Source organism: Vanacampus margaritifer, chromosome 14 (assembly GCF_051991255.1).
Source record: "Vanacampus margaritifer isolate UIUO_Vmar chromosome 14, RoL_Vmar_1.0, whole genome shotgun sequence".
Classification (NCBI taxonomy): Eukaryota; Metazoa; Chordata; class Actinopteri; order Syngnathiformes; family Syngnathidae; genus Vanacampus; species Vanacampus margaritifer.
In genome coordinates this window covers 1,822,849-1,848,681 of record NC_135445.1, presented here as the reverse complement: position 1 = coordinate 1,848,681, position 25,833 = coordinate 1,822,849, and the positions used below count along the sequence as shown (strand labels likewise).

General features: G+C 45.8%; 7 protein-coding genes across 7 annotated transcripts; 5 read left to right on the top strand and 2 right to left on the bottom strand.

The window, feature by feature from the left end:
* The first annotated feature begins 650 nt into the window (after positions 1 to 650).
* On the top strand, positions 651 to 1,659 carry LOC144034095 (histone H1-like). The gene has a single exon (XM_077542645.1). The coding sequence runs from the start codon at positions 686 to 688 to the stop codon at positions 1,292 to 1,294; it is 609 nt and encodes a 202-aa protein (XP_077398771.1). The 5' UTR covers positions 651 to 685; the 3' UTR covers positions 1,295 to 1,659.
* A 172-nt stretch (positions 1,660 to 1,831) lies between these two features.
* Positions 1,832 to 2,704, top strand: LOC144034097 (histone H3-like). Its single transcript, XM_077542646.1, has one exon. The coding sequence runs from the start codon at positions 1,996 to 1,998 to the stop codon at positions 2,404 to 2,406; it is 411 nt and encodes a 136-aa protein (XP_077398772.1). The 5' UTR covers positions 1,832 to 1,995; the 3' UTR covers positions 2,407 to 2,704.
* A 483-nt stretch (positions 2,705 to 3,187) lies between these two features.
* On the top strand, positions 3,188 to 4,041 carry LOC144063911 (histone H2A-like). Its single transcript, XM_077585891.1, has one exon. It carries the CDS (start codon positions 3,217 to 3,219, stop codon positions 3,601 to 3,603), a length of 387 nt encoding a protein of 128 aa, XP_077442017.1. The 5' UTR covers positions 3,188 to 3,216; the 3' UTR covers positions 3,604 to 4,041.
* Positions 4,042 to 4,193: 152 nt separating this feature from the next.
* On the top strand, positions 4,194 to 5,036 carry LOC144063910 (histone H2B 1/2-like). Its single transcript, XM_077585890.1, has one exon. It carries the CDS (start codon positions 4,401 to 4,403, stop codon positions 4,914 to 4,916), a length of 516 nt encoding a protein of 171 aa, XP_077442016.1. The 5' UTR covers positions 4,194 to 4,400; the 3' UTR covers positions 4,917 to 5,036.
* A 474-nt stretch (positions 5,037 to 5,510) lies between these two features.
* zcchc9 (zinc finger, CCHC domain containing 9) lies at positions 5,511 to 8,565 on the bottom strand. Its single transcript, XM_077585888.1, has 6 exons — positions 8,418 to 8,565; positions 7,524 to 7,891; positions 6,721 to 6,871; positions 6,557 to 6,649; positions 5,873 to 5,941; positions 5,511 to 5,709 (listed from the first exon to the last, which is right to left on the bottom strand). Exons 2-6 carry the CDS (start codon positions 7,872 to 7,874, stop codon positions 5,597 to 5,599), a joined length of 777 nt encoding a protein of 258 aa, XP_077442014.1. The 5' UTR covers positions 7,875 to 7,891; positions 8,418 to 8,565; the 3' UTR covers positions 5,511 to 5,596.
* A 162-nt stretch (positions 8,566 to 8,727) lies between these two features.
* On the top strand, positions 8,728 to 14,549 carry ddx56 (DEAD (Asp-Glu-Ala-Asp) box helicase 56). The gene is made up of 14 exons (XM_077585887.1): positions 8,728 to 8,869; positions 9,226 to 9,387; positions 9,465 to 9,619; positions 9,769 to 9,939; positions 10,501 to 10,591; positions 10,840 to 11,081; positions 11,671 to 11,808; positions 11,896 to 12,009; positions 12,068 to 12,162; positions 12,237 to 12,310; positions 13,034 to 13,123; positions 13,194 to 13,299; positions 13,375 to 13,481; positions 13,579 to 14,549. The coding sequence occupies exons 1-14, from the start codon at positions 8,813 to 8,815 to the stop codon at positions 13,645 to 13,647; spliced, it is 1,671 nt and encodes a 556-aa protein (XP_077442013.1). The 5' UTR covers positions 8,728 to 8,812; the 3' UTR covers positions 13,648 to 14,549.
* Positions 14,550 to 14,647: 98 nt separating this feature from the next.
* On the bottom strand, positions 14,648 to 25,774 carry aebp1a (AE binding protein 1a). The gene is given in 21 exon segments (XM_077585886.1): positions 14,648 to 15,653; positions 16,862 to 16,961; positions 17,051 to 17,190; positions 18,432 to 18,678; positions 19,191 to 19,316; positions 19,458 to 19,631; positions 19,715 to 19,911; positions 19,981 to 20,104; positions 20,211 to 20,290; positions 20,420 to 20,564; positions 20,646 to 20,730; positions 20,898 to 21,037; positions 21,971 to 22,080; positions 22,164 to 22,241; positions 22,487 to 22,555; positions 22,636 to 22,695; positions 22,770 to 22,820; positions 24,238 to 24,312; positions 24,409 to 24,633; positions 25,295 to 25,724; positions 25,727 to 25,774. Coding segments are annotated over 21 exon segments (3,267 nt in total). The 3' UTR covers positions 14,648 to 15,090.
* Between the last annotated feature and the right edge of the window lie 59 nt (positions 25,775 to 25,833).

Here is a 25,833-nt window from a genome sequence, read left to right as displayed (position 1 = left end):
GAGCACCTGTAAATACATACATGCATTCATATGTACATACCATTTGTTTTGTTTGCACTTAATATGAGTGCGTAAAATAAGAGTATTTTACACAAAATGGGACACCACAAGTATGGGGGGAAAAAAGTGTGAAGAAGTTTTACTAAAGCACTTGCAGCACTACATGAAAAACAAGTGTGTGCTAGCTGCCATCACAAAAATGGTGTCTTACTCCAAAATGATCATCAAAATATACGTTGTCGCCCTTTGACTCCCTTGACAAAGATGTTTTATCATCTGTAAAATGACCGCCGTTGATCTGTGAGCGATTTTCAACATTTTAGAAGTTTAACAAGTGAGAAAAGTCAGCGAGCTTCGTCGCTCCCACCAACGATGATGTGCTGTATGGAGGCTCGGCAACATCAACGAAGCCTGTCAACCAACTGTGAACCACTTCGATGTGGATACTGACTTGTTTTCTATAACTTCAAGTGATATTTTCTATTTAAGTTGCTTTCCGTTGTGATTTTTCACCTTTTTACGTGTGTTAAGAAAACACAAGCGTGTCTGCTGGTGGACTGCTTGACTCTCCACGGTTCTCATGGCTTGACTCTCCACGGTTCTCATGTGGGTTTTATATACCGCCTTGGAAACTGGCGGAAGCATTTTCTCAAGTCTTGAGTCTGACACCGAATATCTTACGAAAATGGCCGAAGTTGCTCCGGCTCCAGCACCAGCGGCGAAAAGCAGCACTAAGAAGAAGGCAGCGTCCAAGCCCAAAGCGCCTGGACCCAGCGCCAGCGAGCTCATCCGCGAAGCCGTGGCCGAGTCCAAGGAACGCAATGGCATCTCCTTGCACGCCCTCAAGAAGTTTCTGGCCAACAAAGGTTACGATGTGGAGAAGAATAATTCCCGTCTGAGGGCCGTCATCAGGGCCATGGTGGCTAAGGGCGTTCTTGTTCAGACCAAAGGCACCGGCGCTTCCGGCTCCTTCAAGATGAACAAGGTGAACAAGAAGACCGAAGGCAAGGCGAAGGCGCCTGTAAAGTCTGCGAAGAAAGCAAGTAAGCCCGCCGCCAAGAAAGCCGCCAAGGCGACGCCCAGCAAAGTCAAGAAGCCGGCAAAGGCGGCGGCAACTAAAAAATCTCCCGCGGCAAAGAAGACCGCTGCGGCAAAGAAGACCGCTGCAGCTAAGAAGGCTCCTGCAGCCAAGAAAGCCCCAGCGGCTAAGAAGTCTTCAATTGCCAAGAAGGCTCCGGCCAAAAAGGTCTCCAAGCCCAAAACAATCAAAAAGACTACACCCAAGAAGAAGTAATTCAAGTCTTGTCTTACACAAAAACGGCTCTTTTAAGAGCCACCACATTTCCCTTTAAAGAGCAATATTTCTCCTTTACATACAATGTAATATCACATGATCGAATCAACAAGTTCTACCAATACATGAACGCAACCATTTTAAGCAACGTTGTTAGCTGCAGTGCAACGGGACAACAGCAGGGTCGTTACTCAACACGGTTGCAAAAGAGTCCATTTTATTACTCTACATATATTGTTTTTACTATGACAGTTCTTTAAAAAAAAGTGATATATCCGTTTTTGTGATGTAATTCATTTACCTTATTAAATACATTTTTGTTTAATCACTGTTAATGTGCTTTTAGTATCACCGTGCTTTTACCATAAATGTCACACGAGTTGTTTTTGTCTTTAAGCCTCGTCAAAATTAGTCAAATCTTTTTTTCTTTTCTTTTTTTTACTTCATTTAATATTTTCATTTTACAATCAGGAAAAACTATCTATCCACGTAAGTACGTATGTAAAGCATTTCCTTCATTCCATGTTTGCAAGCGGTTCGTCAGTTGTACTTCATGCTGATTGGTTCGATTTATATTCAAGTCGTCCAATAGTAAAACAGCTTTCACGCGCGCTCTTCCAAAACGTACCAATCAGCGCTGTCTCGTCCGTATAAAATTCGCAGCTCGGCGGCATTTCGTTATTCGAACTTCTTTCACAAATATGGCAAGAACCAAGCAAACCGCTCGCAAATCTACGGGAGGCAAAGCCCCCAGGAAGCAATTGGCTACTAAGGCGGCCCGTAAGAGCGCACCAGCGACCGGCGGCGTCAAGAAGCCTCATCGTTACAGGCCCGGCACAGTGGCCCTCCGCGAGATCCGCCGCTACCAAAAGTCCACTGAGCTGCTGATCCGCAAGCTGCCTTTCCAGCGCCTGGTCAGGGAGATCGCTCAGGATTTCAAGACCGATCTGCGCTTCCAGAGTTCAGCCGTCATGGCTTTGCAGGAGTCTAGCGAGGCTTATCTGGTGGGCTTGTTTGAGGACACCAACTTGTGTGCCATCCATGCCAAGCGCGTGACCATCATGCCCAAAGACATCCAGCTGGCCCGCAGAATCCGCGGGGAGAGGGCTTAAGTCACATCAGTCCGACCCAACAACGGCTCTTTTAAGAGCCACCACATTTACAACTAAATGAAACATTCCTACAATTTTCTGCATAAAATGAGAAAATATAAATTAACTATGCACATACAATTATAAATGAATGTAATTTTATCTAACATAACATGAATCGTTAACACGTAAATTTACCGAAAACTCATACCCGGAAATACAAAGTGAGCTGCCGTGCGTTACTCCTTATGCCAACATTGATTTTTTAATATATATATATTTACCATGAGAGTATCTATCTTATTTTTTGGATGCCATTTTCTACACCATGTATTTCCATGTTATAAAAGCTCTCTTGATATGAGTTTCAGTTCAATAAAACAATCTTTAAAAGACGCGTGATGGACTAATACTATTTTGGGCGTTGAGCGCAAATTGTCATATAATTTTGACCATATAAGGAATGCTGTTTTAGACGTCACATTAGAAACAGCCCACGTTTCACAAAAGAGTGAAGCGACAACGTAGCTTGTTGCTGATTGGACAACCATTTTGCCGCATGAGCTGGCCAATCACGCTTCAGCTACAAAAGAGAGCGTCACAAACGTAGCTAGTTGTTGATTGGACTACCGTTTTGCCGCATAAACTAGCCAATCACGCTTCAGCCACAAAAAAGAGCAGCGACAAACGTAGCTAGTTGTTGATTGGACTACCGTTTCCCCGCATAAACTGGCCAATCACGCTGCAGCACCATTGTCTATAAGTACCCTGCTCCGCAGTCTGTGTTGTATCGCCACACATTACAGACTAGAGAAAATATCAATACGCAAGATGAGTGGAAGAGGAAAAACAACCGGCAAGGCTCGCGCTAAAGCCAAGACCCGTTCATCCCGTGCGGGACTTCAGTTTCCCGTGGGTCGTGTCCACAGACTGCTTCGCAAAGGAAACTATGCCCAGCGCGTCGGTGCGGGTGCACCCGTCTACTTGGCGGCGGTGCTCGAGTACTTGACCGCTGAGATTCTCGAGTTGGCCGGTAACGCCGCTCGCGACAACAAAAAGACGAGGATCATCCCACGCCACTTGCAGCTCGCGGTCCGCAACGACGAGGAACTCAACAAACTTCTCGGCGGCGTCACCATAGCTCAGGGTGGCGTGTTGCCAAACATCCAGGCTGTGCTTTTGCCAAAGAAGACTGAAAAGGCCGGCAAAGCCAAGTAAACGTTCGCTTACCGTCTAACACCAAAACGGCTCTTTTAAGAGCCACCCACACTTCAAAAGAGAGTATTTCCACTTTTGTCCTATACAATGACCACGATCCAAAGTAATGTACGTTAGAATATTTACCAAAAAGACGCCCGGCATTTGCTGGGGATGGTCTAAAAGTTAACTAGTATATCAGACTTTTTACTAGTTTGTTTTGTATGATTACTAGTGGTTTACTGCTTGTATTATTTGCCCGTATAAAAATGACTTATTTTATAAGTAAATATATACATGATCATAACTTTTAAGAGGTATTTTAATGCATTTGCTTCAAATTCAAAAAATGATTGAAGTATGATACAGTAGCTAGCTAGCTACTAGCATGCATGATGAAAATGTCATTGAATACCCAGGTCTGTTTTATTATTTTGTAATAAAAGGCAAACCAGTTAACTAGTTTGATTTCATTGCTTCCCAAAGTCATTATTAGTACATTAAGTCATACAGCAAAACTGCAACATGAGTAAACCAAAAAAGGCGCAAAAAAAGATGTCTGGTACAGTGTGATTAAAAAATTAATAAAATGCGCTAAATTGTTTAGAGGGAATAAAACGCTGAGTACATACGACAGGCGAGCCATATAAAACTACAGTGAAGTGTCCGTTGAAGTTCTCCTTGACTGATTCAAACTAATGATAACACAAAAACTGACACATAATTGTCACTTCGAGGTTGAGGACAATTTAACAAATAAAAACATCGAAAGAATTTTTTTATTAATCCCATTCGCGAAAGAACGCGTCATAAAGTAAATGTGGAGTTGTGTGCTCTCAACCAATCAAAAAACGGCGCTGGCACAGTGCTATTTGCATGTGAACTTCTATAAAAACCCTGGCTCTGCGTCGGTTTCCCAGTACGGATTAGTATTTCCTAGAGTTGAGAACTACGCCGCCATGCCCGAGCCAGCTAAGATCGCCCCCAAGAAGGGCTCCAAGAAAGCCGTCTCCAAAGCCCCGGGAAAACCCGGCCGGAAGAGAAGGGCCAAGAGAAAGGAGAGTTACGCCATCTACGTGTACAAAGTGCTGAAGCAAGTCCACCCGGACACCGGCATCTCGTCCAAGGCGATGAGCATCATGAATTCGTTCGTCAACGACATCTTCGAGCGGATCGCCTCCGAAGCTTCCCGGCTGGCCCACTACAACAAGCGCTCCACCATCTCGTCCAGGGAGATCCAGACCGCCGTGCGTCTCCTGCTCCCCGGTGAGCTGGCCAAGCACGCCGTGTCTGAAGGCACCAAAGCCGTCACCAAGTACACCAGCTCCAAGTGATCAATGATCACCATCTCAACGGCTCTTTTAAGAGCCACTTACTTTTTCTCAAAAAGTGTATGCTTTCCAGTAGCTTAGCATATTATGTGTTAAATGCTAATAAAATACTTATATGGTAAATTCAGTCTGCATTACATAATGTTGCGGGGATGAAGATTTGCTAGTGTAGGAGTGTGGGCCCCAAAACGCTGATAACATTTTCTAGGTTTTCCCTGAGGCAGGGGAGGTGAGTAACCCCCCAAAAACAATTTTTCTTCAAGTGGGGTAAAAATAAAAGTGAATACGCAATCGTCAAATGTAAACTATTTTAATATTTGAAGCATTATTATTATTTTTTACATGTCCATGCTTGAGTTAGCATATTGCCGTGGCCTTTAAGAGGCTCAAGGACTTTTTTGGGGGGTAACTGGATTACAGTAGCCTTCAATCTGACCTGGAAGTCAAACATTTTGGTCGCAGCCGCCCATTGTAAATGCACGGGACGGTAAATGTTCACATTATGGCGTTTCAATAGCGAGACAAAGTTGGAGGAGCTCAAGTCAATAAAAAGAAAAAGCGCAACAAACCTTACAAAAAAGAGGGCGAAAAACACCGTTTTGATTGAAAAGATCGTTTACTTCACATAATCAAAGACCAGACAAAATGATTGAGCAAACAAAGTAGATGCCGTGATGACATCATCAGAAGAGCACCACTTTGCTGTGCTTGGGTTTGCTCTTGACGACGGGGACGTGGACGTCCTCGTGGTCGGCGCTCATGTTGTTGGACAACCAGTCCAACGTCATGTTATGGCCTGCATGAAAAACAGACAAAAAAAACATTTGATTGACAGTTTTGCAAGCATTTCAAAATAGTATTTTTTGCCCCCCCCAAATGAAAATTCCGCCTGGACAACAATCCCGTGTCGTGTGTGTGAACGTCCACTAGGTGGAAGTAGAGTGCGGCTTTGGACTGACTGGAGGCTTGATGTTCAGGACAGTCCTTCTGGAAATGTTCCACTGATCCGCAGACACGACAGCTTCCTCCTGGGATTCAAACCAGAGAGTCAAAATGGAGTCCACGCCAACCATTGGTAAATCCTTGTTGATCGTTACTGTGCGAAATAACCATGTGTCTTCACAATGTTATTAACTAATAATAATATATCATTCAAGGGTACTTGATCACATTTTAGAAGTATGTATCAAACGTAGCCCTTCACGTTGATCAGCGACCAAGAAATATATGAAGGACCAAAACAAAAAATTTACATTTATAATAAATGTAAAACTACTTCGCGGATTTCATTTATTGCGGGTATTTTTTTGGAACCTAACCTCAGTGGAAAATGAGGGAACACTGTAACTCAAAAATTAAATACAAAAAAATATATATAAATGGCAATAAAAACAATATACATCCCTGTAAAAATAAATAAAAACGAGATTGAAAATTAAAAACTTTAAAATAAATGTCAAAACAAAAACAAATATAATTAAATATCAATCAATAAATAATTATTTTTTGTATTTATTTCAACATGCATTTATTTATATATTTTTAATCTTGTTTCTTATATATATATATATATATATATATATAAAACATATGCAATGTGGCGGGGGGCGTCAAACCAGAGTAGCGTGGGGGACGCAGCGTACCTTGAGCGTAAAGACCTTTGGGGTTGTCCTGGCAGGAGCGTGACAAATGTCCCGTCTGACCACAGATGAAGCACTTGGCGTACGGAAAGTCGCCTGGAAAAAGCAAAAGTCGCGTTCATCAACTGTTGTCATTTACAAAAGGAGGAGGGGGAGGAGGTCCTGACCGACGGCGGGGTCCACTTTGGCCCGGCAGCGCTGGATATCGTGTTCAGTAGAACCGCATCGGTAGCAGATGCCGCGACCCATCTCCTGGTCCCGCTCAGCTTCGGGACAGTCGGCCAGGCCGTGGCCGGGCTTCCTGCAGTTGAAGCACAGCTGCAGGCGGGATTCAAACGACAACACAAAAGCTGACTGATATGGATTCACACGGTTTATATGTTCAATCAAGACTAGAGATAGACCGATATTGTTTTTTTCTGGGCCGATACGATTATTAGTAGTCAAGGATGCCGATAACCGATATTTGGGGCCGATATTCATTTTCACTAAAATAAAAAATATTGGCATCAAAATAAAAATACAAACTCCTGCTCTTAAATTTCCAAGCATATGTTTATTGAACAACTTTTAGAGTTCGTAAAATATTGGAGTAAAAAAAAAAAATGTAAATCTTAAAAATCTAACAAAAAGTTCAGGGGTCTCCCAGAGGCAAGTAGCATGTCTTCAAAAGTTAAATAAAAACTTCAGTCATTAACTCCCCATTGTTTTCTACAGTAAATAAAGTTCAAAATTTCCAAATATCTTAAGTGTTAACAATTTACTTATCTTAGTTTTAATTTCAAATCAAAAATTGAATAATTAGTTCCCTGAAGTTTTTTTTTTTAAAATGAATCTATTGTCAAAATGCTGAATATCAGCACGGATGGTCTATCCCTAATCAAGACATGAAAAAAAAGAAGAGATTCACAACTAAGGGACTCTTTCACAGACAATGAAGCGTACATGGCCGAGTATTATGTTAGCCCACCATTTTGCTCTTCTTGTCCGTCTGTCTCTTGACCCTCCTCGTTTCTCTCCTGTGGTCCTTGTGCAAGGCCACCTCCACCTCCTGCCTCAGCTCCTGCTGCCCGTGCGCCGTCGTCGGCGGCCTTTGTCCTCCCTGCTGCAGATACTCCAGGAAGCCGTTGACATCCTGGTCCGTGTAGTCCTTCTTCTTCTTGTTGGCCTTCTTCGCCGCAAAGCCGCCCGGCTGCGTCCCCCGAACGTGGCTCCTCTGAGGTTCTCCTCGTCCTCGTCCTCCCGACCTCAGTTGACTCCAGGGCGTGGCCTCGGCCGCCTGGTGCTTGTGAACGTTGTTGGCCCTCGCCCACCTCGTCATCGTCAAACTGTGAGGGGCTGTAGAAGACAAAACCAAATTTATTAAGAGGTCAATAGTCAAGTGCTTGAAAGTTTACACACATTTATGAGCACATTAACTGTAAATGTGCAAAAGCTAATTGTCACTCAATGACACACAAAATAAAAAAATGCTCTGAATGGTCACAAAAAATTCACATGCATATTTCAAAGCATGTCAACTTCAACCCCTGAAATATAAAACAATCGCCACAGTATTTTGGATTTTATGAGCATCACGCCTTTTCACCATATAGTAAGCTCCACAACTGCCTGTAAATTGCAATCAAGTTCCGATAATAAACGATTCCGTAAACGTCGTAATAGTTTAGCGTGATTGACATTTTTGCCTAAATCAGTGAAGAGCTTGTCGATTAGCGTTAGCATATTAACACTATAGCCAGCGCGCCTGTTGTCGCTATTCAGTAACGTTACACAACGCTGCAGTCAATTAACCTAAGATTAAAGAGCGACGTTTTGGAACAATTAACCCATCCTTTGATTAAAAACAAAATCACAAGATTACCTTAAAAAGTTAAAGCTCTATCCATGTGGCACTGCTTTCGCGGAAGCTGCTTCAGCTTTTTTCTTGTTTAGAGAAAACAAGACAAAATGGCTCTCTATCGCCACCCTATGCTTCGGAGGACTTGATCAGCTATGATTAACTTTCCCTGACTAAAATACCATATTATCAACAAATTATTGTTTAGAATGTTTTTTTTATTATGCTATAAACGTATATTTTACTTGTATGTGCACATTGTCCCATCAAAAGATCCCTATTTCATTTTTCAAATCGTTATTTGTGAATCACATCGCTCGGCTCGGAAGTGGCATGATGTAAAAAAGCAGCGACGCGAGTGGGGCATGACGTAGTAACTCTGCGACGCACGTGCGTGTTTGTGCAGTGAAACTCCAGCAATGGAGACTGAGACGCTTCAATTCCACGAAATGGGCCTTGACGACCGTCTTTTAAAGGTAACGAAGTTCTGCTCGATATTTTACAGGCGAAATAAACTCACGTGAAAGAGTTGAACCGCAGAACAGTTACATAAATGTAGTTCGCTACGTGCCTCGCTGCTCATCGTCATTCGTAAACACGTAATGAAAAATAACTGTGTTACCTCCGAACTATTTCCCCCCATACTTAAAATACAGTTCAAAACCATTAAAAAGTTTGTTTTTTAATGGAGGAATTGTCATAGAACGGGCTGGATACTATGTAACCTGCCATAATTATTATTATTATTAGTATTATTAACTTCTGTCATAAAATGCTCGTGAAATGGGTTTGTAGTATTCACTGTTGACACAATGAATGGTCTCTGCTTTAGGCGGTGGCTGATCTGGGTTGGTCCAAACCCACCTTGATCCAGGAGAAGGCCATCCCTCTGGCTCTGGAAGGCAAAGACCTCCTGGCTCGGGCCCGAACCGGTTCTGGAAAAACCGCCGCTTATGCAGTGCCTGTCATCCAGCGCATCCTGGCCTCCAAGCAGGTGACAGACGCGAGCATCCAGCTTCTGAAAACCAAACGGACCAGCTGTGACCACTCGTGTCTTGTTGTCGTCTTCAGAATGTTCGCGTGCAGGACGTGAGGGCTCTGATCCTGGTGCCCACCAAGGAACTGGGCCAGCAGGTCCAGTTTATGATGCGGCAGCTGACTGCGTACTGCTCCAGGGACGTACGCGTGGCCGATATCTCCGGGAAAGACGACGTGTCTGCACAGAGGTCACTTTAGTTCACTTCTTAAACCTGGCAGTTGTGTTCTGATAGTATCATTTTATTCATATTATAAGCAGGGACAATATTGAGAGCTTTTAAATGAAACCTAACCAGAATATTGAACATGTTTCATTTCTTTCCTGGTTGGCACGCAGGCCCATCCTGATGGAGAAGCCCGACGTGGTGGTGGGGACGCCGTCCCGCGTGCTGGCCCACCTCAACGCGCACAATCTGAGCCTGCAAACGTCGCTGGAGACGCTGGTGGTGGACGAGGCCGACCTGCTCTTTTCCTTCGGCTTCGAGGATGACCTGAAGAATCTGCTTTGGTGAGAAAAAAACACGCCAGCTTCGCGTTTGTCACGGCGGCGCCTTGGGCTGGACCAGGAATACAGTTCGAATGTAGTTGTCAGGGTGATTTGTTTATTAAAGTGGAAGTTAAGTCCAATTCCTTCTATGTTCCTGCACTAATCTAAATAATCAAGCAACAAATCAAGCAAATCAGACAAATCCACTTGTTGTCGTCAGTAACAGGGCGCAACCGAATTGACTGGCTAATGGTTAGCCAGTTAGCAGCGAGAGGCTAACCTGAGCTCACAACAGTCACTACACTTATTCGCTGACACCCTCGTCACTCACCAGACCAGGCCCCACCTTTGAAAGCCACGCACACTCAGTCACAGATACTACAGTGCATAATGTAAGGATGGCGAGTCATGGCGACCCTAAATAGACCAAAAATAATACCTGCAACTCATCTGCACATTGTGGTGTTGAATAATGCTCCAGAACTTATTTATATGTTTTTGGAGCAAATGAGTTAATAATGTATTTGTGGTGATTCCATTGTATTGTTTTGTGTTCATTTTGTGTGTCCATCTCTCCTGCAGCCACCTGCCAAAGATCTACCAGTCCTTCCTCATGTCAGCCACCCTCAGTGACGACGTTCAGGCCTTAAAGGAGCTTCTGCTGCACAATCCTGTAAAGTCCTCCCTAGAGCTGACATAATTAATCGATAAGTAATCGATTAGCAAATTAATAGACTATTTGTGTAGTTGATTGAACTAAAGGTACCCTATCTTTGCGCATGATGAGAAACACCATAGAGATGCTAATAGAAATTAGCATCGATGTTTTGGTAATTCTTAAAACTTGTGCGTTCAGTCAACTGCTCCACCAAGAGATGGAATGGATTTGTGTATGATGGCCATATGTGGCGCCCCCTGCAGGTGACCCTGAAGCTGCAAGGCTCTCAGCTGCCGGACAGCAGCCAGCTGCAGCAGTTCAGCGTCCGGTGCGAGGAGGAGGACAAGTTCCTGTTGATCTACACGCTGCTCAAGCTGCGCTTGGTGCAGGGCAAGACGCTCATCTTTGTGGGAACCGTGGACCGATGCTACCGCCTCAAGCTCTTCCTGGAGCAGTTCAGTATTCCTGCGTGCGTGCTCAACTCGGAGCTGCCCGTCCAGTCCAGGTCAGACCCCAGACTTCAACACCCAAATTGACTCACTTCGTGTCATCTGCATAGCCAGGCTAGTCAATATTATAGGATTGAAGGATTGAAGCTAAGGCTAGCGTTTACAAGTTGAACAAAAGGGATCTTGTTAGCCGCTCCAGCTAGTTCTTGCTAGCTCCTCGTTAAAGTTAAAGTACCGCTGATTGTCATACACACGCCCAAGTGGGGTGAAATTTGTTCTAGCCGACCCAGCTAGTTCTTGTTAGCCACTCTTGTTAGCTACTTCAGCTCGTTCTTACTAGCTGCTCTTGTTAGCCGCTCCAGCTAGTTATTGCTAGCTGCGCTTGTTAGCCGCTCCAGCTAGTTATTGCTAGCCGCTCTTGCTCGATGCTCCCGCTGCTCCTGCTGCTCACTCCAAATAAAAATTGGTAGATTTTTGGTGGTAGCCTTGCAAAGTGTGGTCTGTCTGAGGCACCGAAGTGCGCATGCGTCAAAATCGTTGCATTCTATTAGTTCACCACTAGATGGCACTAAATAATACACAACTCCACAAAAGTGAAAGCTTGGCCACCAAAGGCCGTTTGACTGTCGTCGTTTCCTACTGCAGGTGTCACATCATCACACAGTTCAATCAGGGATTCTACGACTACATCATCGCCACGGACGAACGCAGTCTGGCCGACCCCGCCGCCACTTCACAGCCTGCGGGGAGAGGCAAGAAGAAGGCGGCGGAGAAGGCAGGAAAGTGAGTCCTCTTTCAAACAGGATTGGAAATCTTCCTTTTGGAGTGACGGCCGAATGTCCTCAAGTGGGATGTGTGCTGCGTTGGTAGGGCTAAAGAGAAAGAATACAGCATTTCCAGAGGAGTGGATTTCCAAAACGTGGCCAACGTCATCAACTTTGACTTCCCCGCCACCGTGGAGTCGTACATCCACCGAGTGGGAAGGTAAACGAACATCCTTGTCATCAAAGGGACGAAAAGTTGATGGTCACTTTTCATTCAGGACGGCGAGAGCCGACAACCCGGGCACGGCCTTGTCCTTCGTCGCTAACACGGAGGCCACTTTGCTCTCGGAGGTGGAGACGACGCTGACAGGAGGTACATTGAGAGCGCGTTCGCACGCGCACGTTTTCACGTGGTCGGCCTCGTAACGATCTCTTTGTTGTCTGCAGATAATGCAGAATCCACCTTGAAACCTTACCAGTTCACCATGGAGGCCGTCGAGGGCTTCCGGTACAGATGCAGGGTACGTTTATAGTCCCAAAGCAATGTCGGATGATAAAGTAAAGTATGTTTGGGGGAACGACCAAACAGAAATCATTTTTGGAATTCATTAAAGAAGCGAATATTAGATGGAAAACAGCAACAGAAAAAAACGCTACGGTTGATCAAGAATTAAAAGCAAATTCATACGACGTAATCGCACGGCGCAGTCACTTCCTGGTTTTCTTCTTCTTTTAAATTACTGGTGGATCACATCTCTGTGGTGTATAGCGCCACCTACAGCGGCGGAGTCCCCTCTCAACATTGGCAAAAGAAGAACAGATGGAAACGGGCATAAGTCGCACGATTATTTAGTTTTTGGTACAAAACAAGAAAATTTTCAAACGTAAAAAAACAAATAAAAAATATTAAGACAATATTCTTTGAAACACATTAAACGCAAGTTCCTTTTGGATGAAACAATGTATTGTATAAATTTAAACAAATCAAAATTTGTATTGATAGTCGTTTTTTAACGATTATGCTGATTATGTAATTGTGGAGTGTAATAATTGTAATTGAATTTCGATTAATTGCACAGCCCGAGTAGGTCTCATAATAGGACCACGAGAATCCTCACAAATCAAGTCAAAAGGCTAAACAATCCAAATTCCAGTGTAGAAAAAAACAAAAAAAAATTGTCGGTTGTTAGTATTTGTCCCGTGTCGCTGACGTGATGTTCATTCTGGATTATTTCCCAACAAAGGATGCCATGCGATCGGTCACCAAGCAGGCGCTGAGAGAAGCTCGACTGAAGGAGATCAAGAAGGAACTGCTCAACTCGGAGAAACTGAAGGTGAGTCACGGCTGCTCATCTAAAACGAAAGTGCAAAGGTCACGATCGATCGCCTCCACTTGTCCATCAGACGTACTTTGAGGACAATCCCAGAGACCTGCAGCTTCTCAGACACGACCAAGACCTTCACCCTGCCGTCATCAAGCCTCACCTGAAGAACGTCCCAGAATACCTCAGTCAGTCACGTTAGCATGTTAGCATCTTCTTCTGCTCCGGGGCTAAAAAAAAAAATGACTTTTGACCTCACGCAGTCCCTGAAACTCTGAGGGGTGTCATCAACCCCATGTCCAAGAAGAGGAGGCGGAAAACGCTGAACCAAAAGCCAAAACCACAGGGAGTCAGCAAAAGCAGCTTCAAGGTAAGACACGCCCCCTTTTTGCGACATACTGACTCACTGTCGCCCCCTCACGAAGCATTTGGTATTGCAGTAGTGTCTGATGATGTTTTTCTTCAAGGGGAAGAATCCTCTGAGGAGTTTCCGCTACACAAAAAGGGAGAGGACCAAAAAGCCGAGCCAGTCGTAATAAATTGGAATGAAAGGTGATCCAAAATTCACTTGTCGACTTTTCCAAAAAAAAAAAAAAAAGCACCCGCAAAAAAATCAAACCTTGTCTTATTTTTGTTTTGTTTTTTTTCTGTAAATTTCCATTCATATTAAAATGCGCATTTCCCTAAATCAATTTTTTCTTAATGTTTGACGCCATTTACTAAAAAAATATTCTGGAACAACAGCCAACGTTGTCAATTAATCTGCAATAAAATTGGATACATTTGAAAAAAAAAAAAAATTGCTTTACGATGTAATTTTTTGTGCATATGTGACTATAATGGAATATTTGATCCAATGAATCAATAGAACCAAGCAATGGAATAATCAGTTCTAAAAAATATTCCGCAGTTGGCAGCCCTAATGATGTCCTGGCAGTCCCTCAAAACAAATAACACTTCCACCACACTTTCTATTTAGCATTCAAATTATTTTGGGCTTGAGTTCAATAAAAAGACGTGTGACCCAAGAAAGAGTGGTGAAATGTGTTATGCTTTTATTTTGAAGGTCTGACTTGCTGTGACATGACGTGTACGTTAGACGATCTTAAATTGTGGCATGTGCCTGGCCATCCGTAGAGTATAAGAGATCACCCAGGGCCATGTTGCAAAAAGCTCGCGTTACCCACAGTTTTAAACAGATTTGCGAATAATGATGAAACTTGAGCTATATTCTAATGCGAATTGCTGCAAAGTGGAAATAGATTAATGTATACTTTTTTTCTGATGAAAGACGAAACTAATCGTTATTGGCAGGTTCCATGTTTTTATAGCAATAGAACACAATATTCTGTGGGCCTTTGCGAAATCTGTCAAAATCCAGTAAAACTGCGGTTGCTTCATTGAAAATGGCTGAGAGTGAATGTGTTAATGAGGGTTTTAGTCTAGTCTCGTTTAGTTTTAGTCCACTGAAAAATGCGCGTTGACCAAATTATTTTTGTTTAGTTTTCGTTGACCAAATTAACACTACTCTGTATCTCTGAATGATCCCTCTTTATTCCGGCCCCCACCAAAAACCACAACAATGTTTTTGTTTTTTTAATAATGTAAAATAGCACTGGTTTGTATAAAAACGAGATTACAAATAAACACTGTTTTTATAGTGTAATTATTGCTGTACGTCCTGTAATATTTGAGTGCTAGGGGCGTGGCCTGCTGGTGTCCGTCATTCTGATGGTGAGAGTCCAAGAATGGCTTGTTATATTTCTGTGTGACCGTTTGTCCCGCCCTCAGCTGTCAACTGAAATTGACATCAAAATTGCCCTTGGGCTCGCATTGGGGACCTTCAGATGGTTAAAACCGGATGTATAAATCTGCTTAATCCACCAACGCAGTATTTTGTGGGTCATGTAGAACTGATTGCAAATGAATGTTTTGACTCCAGGTCCATTTTGCGTCTTGTCCCTTGGGAGCGTTTGGTGTCAGTCGATGGTGAAGTGAAAGTCGTAGTCCTCAGTCGGCACCGAGTCAAAGATGATGCTGTCAAAAGGGTTCTCGGTGGATAAATTATTGTCGGGGAACCAGGAGTCATACCAGGAAGTGGTGGTCTGGGGTTTCCGTGTGGTGGTGGTCGTTGTGGCGGTGGTCGTAGTCGTGGTGGCGGTGGTCGTCGGGGGCGTGGCCCTGTGGCCAGCGCGCTGCTTTTGAAGCCGTAGCCGGCGCAGCCGCAGGATCCTCAACCGGCGCAGCCGCTCGGCCCGCTGGGCGGCGGCGTGCTGCTCCTCCGGGGAGAGGCTGCTGGTGGGGGCGGCGCCGGTCGGCGTGGGCTTGGCCTTGGCCACCACGCGGATGGGCCGGTTGCCGTTGAGCGCCAGGATCTGCTTGATGCGGTCCCAGTTGGACTTGGCCAAGGCGAAGCTGCAGGGCGTGGCGCCCGAGTCGTAGCCCACGATGCACAGGCGGGTCTGCGGCGTGTAGCCGTCGGCCTTGGCCGTCACGCGGTACTCGCCGGGATTCAGCAGGCGCCAGTAGTCGCCGCTCGGGGCTGCCAAGAGAGACCACCACGTCAACCTTCCCTCACATTCCAAAATAGGGAAATCGTCAACCTCCGCTTTTACGGCGCTCACGACTTGTCTTGGTGCCAGCACCATCAGGAGTTGGGTTTCCACCCACCCATTTTAAATTAGAATTTTCAAGAAATGTCAAAATAAAACTGGAAACGCTAGAAGGACCCAAAATTCACAAAAAAAAATTACACATGGAGGGGTTGGGTTTTGAAGCGTATCGAAAAAAAGGAAAATGAGAATTTTGGCGACAGAAACAACTTTTGCGAAAAAACGCTGGCAAGACACGTCACACATTTTGACCGGGTATTAGGTCACACGTACGTTTGTAGTCCCAAAGCAATGTCGGACGATAAAGTAAGGTACTGTATGTTTGGGGGGGGGGGGGGTGAATATTAATGCAATTTTAGATAAAAAAATAAACAGCAAAGAAACACTACGGTTTATCAAGAATTACAAAAACAATCTCACACGACGTCATCGCACGGCGCAGTCGTTTCATGGTCTTCTTCTTCTTTTAAATTACTGGTGGATCACATCTCTAAGGCGTATACCGCCACCTACAGGGGCGGAGTCCCCTCTCAATATTCGCAAAAGAAGAACAGATGGAAACGGGCATAAGTCGCATATACGTTTTGCGAATTTTCAGTAAATTCCGCTTAAATTTTTTTGGGAACAATTTACATGTGTAACGCAACTTATGGTGTTCCACTGGGTACAATTCTGGGGCCTCTGCTGTTTTCATCATCTGCCGCCCCATGTTCCATCTGAACTGTTTTGAAGTGCTCTATAAGTTGAGTGATGAGAGTCAGCGAGAAAATCTACTCCAGCGCACAGAAAAACTAAAGGAACATTTCCACAAGATGCACGGACAAAACACTTTCTAAATTCAAGGTCAAGAGTCAGATTCGATGAAAACGCTACTCTCGCTGTTCATTTTGTTCACTGCTAAACTCTATACCTGTGTTTTGAATTAAAAAAAAATATATATATTTATATATATATTTTGTTGTTGAAGGGTTCGATGAATGCGCCTAAAAAACTGTCCGGTTTCAGTAGTTAAGAACCAATCTTATGTGGGGGAAGATGCTAAGTTTAGCTTCAGCGCTACACATTATGGAGGATGTCAATTAATGGTGACTTCAAGGCTTTGGTGGCGGGGGTGGGGGGGGGGGGGGGGGGGGTATACCGGTGATGGTGTCGTGATGTATCCCCTCCACGGATATGGTGGCATTGGCCAGTGCGTTTCCCTCCATGTCTTTGACCACACCTTTGATCCCACGATGTACCTGGGACACGAGACACAAAGTAGAACTTGGAATGAAACTCAGACTCGGAGTGTCCATGGGCGGTTTGGAGGCGTCGCCGCGGTTCGGACCTGCTCGATGAAGGACAGCAGAGCCTCGCGGTTGTTCTCCCACTCCAGAGGAAGTTCGCTCTCGTGCGGAAACTTGTCGCAGCCCAGGAAGATGGAGATCTCCAGGCAGTTGGTGTGCAGGTAGCTGAAGTCGTTCATGCCTGCGGAGGCGGGGTCACACTGAGCAGCTCATCGGAGCAATTTCCTGGCTAGCTGCTAGCAGAGGCTAATCTGAGAATCGGGGGGGGCGGGGGGGTGAATAGAGACAACTGGATTCTCGGTGGTTGCTGAAGAGGGTCCACGTGAAGGTTGTTATTTTTCTTAAGTGTGGCTGGTGACCTGTCCTTCACCTGCCTGCTGACAAAATGGCTGGTTGGTTGTTCAATTAATTAGTTGGTTGATTAATTGATTGCTTGGCGAGTTTGGTGCTTTGGTTAATAGACGAGTCCAGTGGTTCTCAACCGCGGTCCTCGAGTACCCCAGCCTGTTTTCCATGTCTCTCTCAGCTAACACAGGCGTTTCAAACGATCAGCTAATCAACCAGCTCTGCGTGAAGCCTGATAACGACCCTCAGCTGTGTTGGCTGAGGGAGACATGGAAATTAGGCTGGATATGGGTACTTGAGAACCACTGGACTAAGGGGTGGGCAAACTCAGTCCTCGAGGGCCGGAGTCCTGCAGGTTTCCTTCTTCCAACACAAGCTGATTCAGCTGTGTCGGAGAAGGGAAACCACCAAAACATGCAGGACTCCTGCCCTCGAGGACAGCTTGCGCCCTCTGGGTTAGTTGGTTGATGATGTGATTGTTTGGTTTGGTTGGTTGACCAATTGATTGGTTGGTTGTTCAATTAATTAGTTCGTTGATTCATTTATTGCCTGGTTGGTCAGTTAATTGATTGCTTGGCTAGTTTGGTGCCACTAGTCCAGTGGTTCTCAACCGCGGTCCTCGAGTACTCCTATCCAGCCTGTTTTCCATGTCTCTCTCAGCTAACACAGGTGTTTCAAACGATCAGCTAATCAACAAGCTCTGCATGAAGCCTGATAACGACCCTCAGCTGTGTTGGATGAGGGAGACATGGAAATTAGGCTGGATATGGGTACTTGAGAACCACTGGACTAGTCAACTCTTTGGTTAGTTCAGGGGGGGGGGGGGCAAACTCGGTCCTCGCGGGCCGGAGTCCTGCAGGTTTCCCTCTTCCAACACAAGCTGATTCAGCTGTGTCGGAGAAGGGAAACCTGCAGGACTCCTGCCCTCGAGGACAGCTTGCGCCCTCTGGGTTAGTTGGTTGATGATGTGATTGTTTGGTTTGGTAATTGATTGGTTGGTTGTTCAAGGTCCCAAAGTTTCCAGTTCCCTCCATTCAATGTACACAAGCTAATGTCAACATCCAGGTGGACACTTACTTCCCACCATGGGCTTCCAGTTGGCGCCGTTGGTGATGCCCTGGCCCCTGGTGACGTCGTCGCCGTGGCAGGATCCGCGCTGGACCTCGGTCATGCTCAGGTGACTGTGGGCGTACGACATGGCCAGCCAGCGGAACATGACCTCGTCCGGCGTCTCCCGCAGGGCGCCCTCGTTCTGACGCTGGATGCGGGCCCAGGTGTCCTCGCTCATCTCGTCGTTGGCCTTCCAGTGGCGGCTGTCGCTCAGCTTGGACGACAAAAGGTCGTCAGGATTCACAGGTCATGTTGTGGCTCTCTGTTGACCAGCTAAAGTGGTGAGCTTTAACTTATTAACAAATTGAGATGGAAAACGTTAGATATGGTCCTTGGTGTGTCTGTTAACTTTGACTTAACGAACCATTCTTATTGCCATTCTGTTTTTTTTTTCTGATTTTAACCAAAACACAATCCTATAATCCAAATACTCTTCAATTCTCCCTCTGTTATTATTCATCAGGTGCTCTCTGGAATCCACATCATAGTGGGTTGCCAGGATACAAACATTTTATTTCACAAACAAAACAAATGGCACACTAGCATGTCGATTTAGATTTTCAAATGTAAAAAGTTACACTCATCAAGTAGCGTAGCTGAAGTTGAGGTTAAATCGAGTCTCATGGGTACCAAGTCTTTCGCAATTTTTAAGCATGCAAGTCCTAAAATGGGGGACTTGAGTCAAGTCACATGACCCTGGTCTTCCACCTCTGCTGTGGGCCTTACCGAAATCTGCGGCCGCTGCATGTCGAAAGGGTACGAGACCAGTTTCTCGCCGCCTTGCAGGTTTGCTCCCAACACGAAGGGGGTGCGCTCCATCCACAAAATGATGGCTTTGGTCTCCACAGCCATCTGAAGGCCGGAAAGAAAACACCGTTTTGATGGTTTGTGTCATTACGTTGACGTGATATTGGTGGTATTGCGAGACAAGTAAAGTAAATTCCCACCGAAGGTCCATCTACCAAATGCAACGATAAGCACATCCCAACTCACCGATCCGTTGAGGAAGTTCTCCGGCATGGGAATGTGATGGTTGGGTACGAAGCGTGGGACCCACCCACGGTCCTCCGCCCCCCACAGAATGCTGTTGAGATCCGGGAAATTTTGGAAAATGTCGTAACCCTCCTCCGTCCAGTGGCCCAGAACCCAGTTGCCCATCTCAGATCCCTGAAGGACAGGAAGACAACTGAATCGAGTCTCTCACACGACCGCCAAAAGTGGCACAGGGTCGCTGCGCTCGGTCTCCGTACCGCCTCAAAGGCCAGCTCGTACGCGTCGGGGTTGAGGGACGGAACCAGGTGGATCCTCACTCCGTCCACCAGGCGGCGCACTCGAGGGTTTTCATCCTTGTACTCCTTGCAGAGGAACTGCATCAATAGGAGGAGCAGCTCCCGGCCCAGCACCTCATTTCCGTGGAGACCCGCCGTGTATCGGAATTCTGGTTCCCCTGGACAAGAAAAAAACTCCGTCATTGACTTGTTTTGTAAACATTATTGACAAACAAGCGACCCCTTACCCATCTCGTGCTCCCCTGGATTGTCGGAGATCTCCATGGCGTACATCTTCAGACCCTGAGAGCTTTTACCAATGTTGTAGATTCTGGTGATGTTGGGACACTCCTCATTGATCACCTTCATCATCTGGAACCGACAAGAATATTAGGATGTTTACTACTCGTAAAGTTTATGATATTGATATTCAGTACTGAAGATGCTTGCGTTGAGCTACGACATAAAAGCGAGCGACCTGTCTCATGTCCTTGTAGTTGTGGTGTCGGAAGTCGAGCTGGTCGGACGACTTGACTTCGTTCTCGCTGTGGTGACTACCTGGAAGATGATTATGAAATTACAGCTTCAAACATCTTCATTTCTCTGGGAAATGATTCTGGATCAGGATCTGCCGCAATGCTCAAATTTGCTGTATGAGGTGCGTGGGAGTGTTCTCGGCAGACTGACTGGGAAGTTGACACGCCAGAATCTCTGCCCGGAGACACAAGCTGCCGTTCCAGCTTTGCGGCAAGATTCGGATGTAACGTGCCACCACCGGCCAAGAAAACTGGTTCAGAACCGGAGTGTCTTTATCCACGTTCCCGTAGAACAACTGGAAGGGAAGATTTGTTTTGTTGTCACTTTTTCTGTCGTGAAAGTTCTCACCTGGTGGGCAAAAGGTCCCACTACCGACCCACTCGGCGTAGCCGTCGTGGAGGATCGTCCAATCGCGACTGTCGTTGCTGAAGGCCACAAAGTAGGACAACACGAAGTCTTCACTGCAACAACAAACAAATACAACGAATGGACAGGATTAAAAACATAAATAGTGATTTTTGTGTCTGGAACAAATCCCGGTGGGCGGGGGCGGGGTTGGGGGGGGGGGGGTCACTGTACAGGAAAACATTTTCATTGTACATTTTGTTGTAGTGTTTGAGAGACCCACATCTGCTCAGAATTTCTTCCCTGTGTGATGACGCCCGAGAACTCCACCTCTCGTCGAGCATCCACCTCAAACCAGCTGTTGGTCTCTTCGGGCTCCGCGCACCAGGCACCCCCGTAGAGATCTTCATTGTTGCTGGAACCCTGCACGTAGAACAAGCGTAAGTCCAGTCCGGTACAGTCAAGTGTGGAGTTGGTGGCTAAGTGTGATCTGGTGATCCAGTCCAGTAGGGTCTGGAGGTCCAGCCCAGTTCGGTCCATTGTAGTCTGGTGGTTAAGTGTAGACTGGTATTCCAATCATGCCTTTGGGTTCTGGTTCTCCAGTGCCGTCTGAGTCCAGTAAGGTCCAGTGATGTAATCTGGTGGTCCAGTCTAGTATGGTCTGTAGGTCCAGTTCAGTCCATTTTAGTTTGGTAGTCAAGTGTGGGCTGACGTTCCAGTCCTTCATTTGGGTTCTCCAGTGCGGTCTGAGACCAGTAAGGTCCAGTGTTATCTGATGTAATCTGGTGGTCCAGTCTAGTATGTTCTGGAGGTCCACTTCAGTCCTTTGTAGTTTGGTAGTCTAGTGTGGACTGGCAATTCAGTCGTTCCTTTGGGTTCTGGTTCTCCAGTGCCGTCTGAGTCCAGTAAGGTCCAGTGATGTAATCTGGTGGTCCAGTCAAGTATGGTCTGTAGGTCCAGTTCAGTCCATTTTAGTTTGGTAGTCAAGTGTGGGCTGATGTTCCAGTCCTTCATTTGGGTTCTCCAGTGCGGTCTGAGACCAGTAAGGTCCAGTGTTATCTGATGTAATCTGGTGGTCCAGTCTAGTATGTTCTGGAGGTCCACTTCAGTCCTTTGTAGTTTGGTAGGCAAGTGTGGACTGGCAATTCAGTCGTTCTTTTGGGTTCTGGTTCTCCATTGCGGTCTGAGTCCAGTAAGGTACAGTGTAATCAGGTGGTCAAGTCTAGTATGTCCTGGAGATCCTGTCTAGTTCATCGTGGTCTATTGGTACAGTCCAGTTGATAAAGTGTAATGTGGTAGTCACGTGTGGACCCGTGTCCCAGACAGTTGATTGGATTCTGGTAGTCTGTCTGTCACCTGCATGTTGAGTCTTCCCCTCTGAGCGGCGAATCCGTGTAAGGACTGCGAGGAGGCCAGCAGCTGGTCGTCTTCCACGCGGTGAGACTCCAAACCCAGAGGAGGACATTCTGAACACGCCCACAAAGACCCGCTTCAGATACACCCACGGACACGTGACGACAATCTTCCTATTTTGCTGACGTCGTCTCACTTTTGGGTTCTGGTGGCTGTAAGATGTTTTTGAGTCTCTCCTCTTCTTCCTCCTCCCACTTCTTCCTCTGACGCTCGGCTTCAACGGAACCGCAGGACAAAAAGACGTGTCAACGTGAGCGTTTGCGCAAACCGCTTCCATGTGTAGACACGCCCACACTGTGAGCGTCATTGGATCACGATGCAATGTGTTTTCCGTCTTCTCCAACAAAGCTTCCCAACCTTTCATTACGTCAACGCACGTGGTTTACTCACAAAAATGCAGGATAGGAAATTTCAGGAGCCGAAATGCAAATGGTTCGGTTTGGTTTGATCATTCCTGACCTTTTTCCGCCTTTTCCGCCTTTTCTTTGCGTGCTTTCTCCTCTTCTTCCTCTTGCTTCTTCTTGGCAACTGTCAAAAAAAACAACAACAGTAGTTGATGATGATTTATTCCTCGACGCTGGCTGGCGGCGGCGGCGGACGTCACGTACGGTCGTCGTAGTCGTACTCCTCATACCAGGGGATGACAAAAGGGACGTCTGTGGTCTCCTCTGCAACGCAAGCAAAAGTTTCTCCGGAGCGAATCAAGCAAGTCGCGCGAGCCGGCGCCGGGTATGCGGAATACCTGGGATGTACATGATCACCTCCGGAGTGGTCAGTTCATTTCGGCCTCTGCCTGAAATTCACAAACAGACGATATCAAAATTGTGTCTCCATTTCAAATCATATTTGTTACTAAACCACTTACTAATTTAAATGTCTAATCAGCCGTAACAACTGTTGGAACTGGATAAGTCGACTTTAAAAAAATAGCTTGACTGAAAATGTTTGCTCCACCGTCCATGTTATTGAGCTCATTGTAGCCAAGAGGTTTACTCATTGGATCATTGTTGAAGCATCGGCTGTAAATCACTTTAAAGACACTATTAAGATGTGTAACGGAGATATAATGATGCACTGTATGTGTGATCTAAATGGTAGCTAGTGTTTGTTTACCTTAAATGGTAATCACTAGTGCGCTGATTCTAATCGCGGTTGCTAACCGTTTAGCACGGGCTAAATTTGTTGATGGTTAATCATGCATAGGCTATGTACAAAAGTGAATAAATGAGTAGTTATATCCACTCAATTGGATTAAGAAGAAAAAAAATAAGAAAACATTTTGATTTAACATTTGGTTAGTCGATGGAATAATCGACAATACACTAGATTTTTTTTTTTTTTATGGATAGTGAAAGCTCTACTTGACCGTTAATCGATTATCCAATGAATATTTATTTGTGAAAATCGATGAATCATTTAGATAACTTTTCTTAATTTATAATGTTCTGTTTGTGATTGTTAGATGAAAAAGCAAAATAATGTGTTCAGAATTGATCAATTTGATGTTTGTAATCGTCCTTGAGACAGCAAACAATCAGTGTTAATAGAATGCGGTCGATGCCACGGACTTCCGACTTCCGGGTTTCACAACAGTGGCCGCGTTCCAACACTCCCCCCCTCCCCCAACCGCGCGCTCCCGCCGATGTGTCAACTCTCTGAAATGCTTCGCAACTGAGACAGACACACACTCGCACCCGTCGACGGGATCGCGCAACAGAGGGAACACAAAAGCGGAAGTGCAAGAACTGGGACGCGGCCCACACGTCGCAAACAGGAAACGTAAACAAAGGTGATAATGTGTGAAAAGCAGGAAGTTAGAAGTCCCGCCTCCTCCGTGGCATATAACCCATAGAAACATGTTTGTAGTTATTTGTTGCAAAGCAAAATAAACCAAATGAACAACTGCATTATAGAAAACCATGTTAGGAAAATAGTAAATGATGGATTACTTTGAGATTTGTGTCGACGTTTAGTTAAACTGCAAAACATCTGATGTGAGAAACTATTTTTCATGACGTGTGATGTCCATCTATGTGAAGAACTACATTAAAACAGAAAAAGTGCTATTGAAGATGCTCAAGCCAAAACTAAATGCGGACACTTTCCTAAATAAACTGCATTTTCTTTGTTGGCCACACGGTGTCAGCACAAACACCGAATCGCCTGACCTTGACCACGTTTGTTTTTTGGTTTTCGCATCACCCACTGACCTGGTATCCTCCTGACCAGGTCTGGTTCTTCTGGCTCCTCCCATTTGGGCTGCACGCTGAGGGGGTGTCTGGTTGCTATGGAAACGACGAGAATTTTTGTTACTCACCCATCACTCGTTGGAGAACATTGAGCTGCCGCTTGAACGGAAAAACAAATCCAAACCCACTTACTTGCGTCTGTGGCGGGTTGAGTCAGTGGTTTGGTGTCTGGCGTCGCCGTTGTGGTGGCTGTCGCGGTCGAGGTGGCTTTGGGTTTTTTGGCCACTTTGGGCTTCTTGGTGGCTTTGGGCTGTTTGGGCTTCTTGGTGGCTTTGGGCTGTTTGGGCTTCTTGGTGGGCTTGGGCGTCTTCTGCTTCTTGGCCTTGGCCTCCTTCTCCGCCGCCTTCCTGGCTTTGGCTTGACGGAAGCAACAACGCGCGGCCCGTGAGGCCAAACTCGACTACTTTGCTCATTTTGACACCCCTAGTTAGCACACTGTGATTATTTTTATGCTTATTTATTATTTACTTGCTTTTTTTTTTTTTTTTTTATACCTATGTATTACTTATTTGATACACTCCCACCGGGGTAAGCATTTCAGTTTAGGGTGGTTAAAAAACAAAATTGGATTTTTTTCCCATAATGCCATGGGGTAACACCACAATTACGTATGCGCAAGTCAATACCCTGTGGCATTATTTGGGGGAAAAAAATGCTGTTTTTAGCATTTTGACTACAGACGAATACAATACAATTCAAGTGAATTAAATTGGTAAATTAAATACTAAATTACTTCTACTTCTCCGTTTAAAGTAGTGATGGGGAAATGAAGCTTCATGAAGCACTTACAATATTTTTTTGTACTCCTCTAGATGGCGCTCTTGGTTTAAATTGAAATTTCCACTGCTTGAACCAAGAGTGCCATCTAGAGGAGTCAAAAAATACCACAAGTGCTTCATGAAGCCTCATTTGCCCAGCACTAGTTCAAAGGTCATGTTGGGTTCAACGCAGCAAATGCAAGTCTTCATTACGTGACTTCCTATTGTGGAGAATGAACGCCGCCGCCGCCGACCCTCACCTGCCTCCACCTCCTGCGGCGTTTTCTTCTTCTTGCCTTTTGGCTTCTCCGCCTCCGACGCCGGCTCGTCCGACGCTCGGTCCCCGGGGTCGTCTGGTGGGTGGCCCCGGGGCTGGCCCGGCCCCCGTCTCTCCTCCAGCCCCCGGGCCTCCCTCACCTGAGCGCCCCCTCCCCCGTCCGGCTGGCCGCCGCACAGCAGGACGGCCGTCAGCGTCAAGAGCAGGCAGGCGGGCGCCAAAAAGCTCCTCATGGCTGCAGGAAGAAAAGCGACGAAAGAAGCCGAGCGAGGAGCGACCCTGGGCCAGATGTGCTCCCCGAGAAGGCGGACGACGTGAGGCTCTCGCAGGGGACGAGACCGACGATGATTGTTTTCAAGTCTGGAAGTTGCCTCCTCCTCACTCCTCCTCCTCTTCTTCTTCTTCTTCAGTCCTTTTTCTCTGTCCCGGCCAGAGGAGGAGCTTGTGGAGACACTTGAGACATTGCAGTCTGAGAGTAGAAGAAGAAAAAAAACAACAACTGCTGAGTCATCTGGAAAAGAG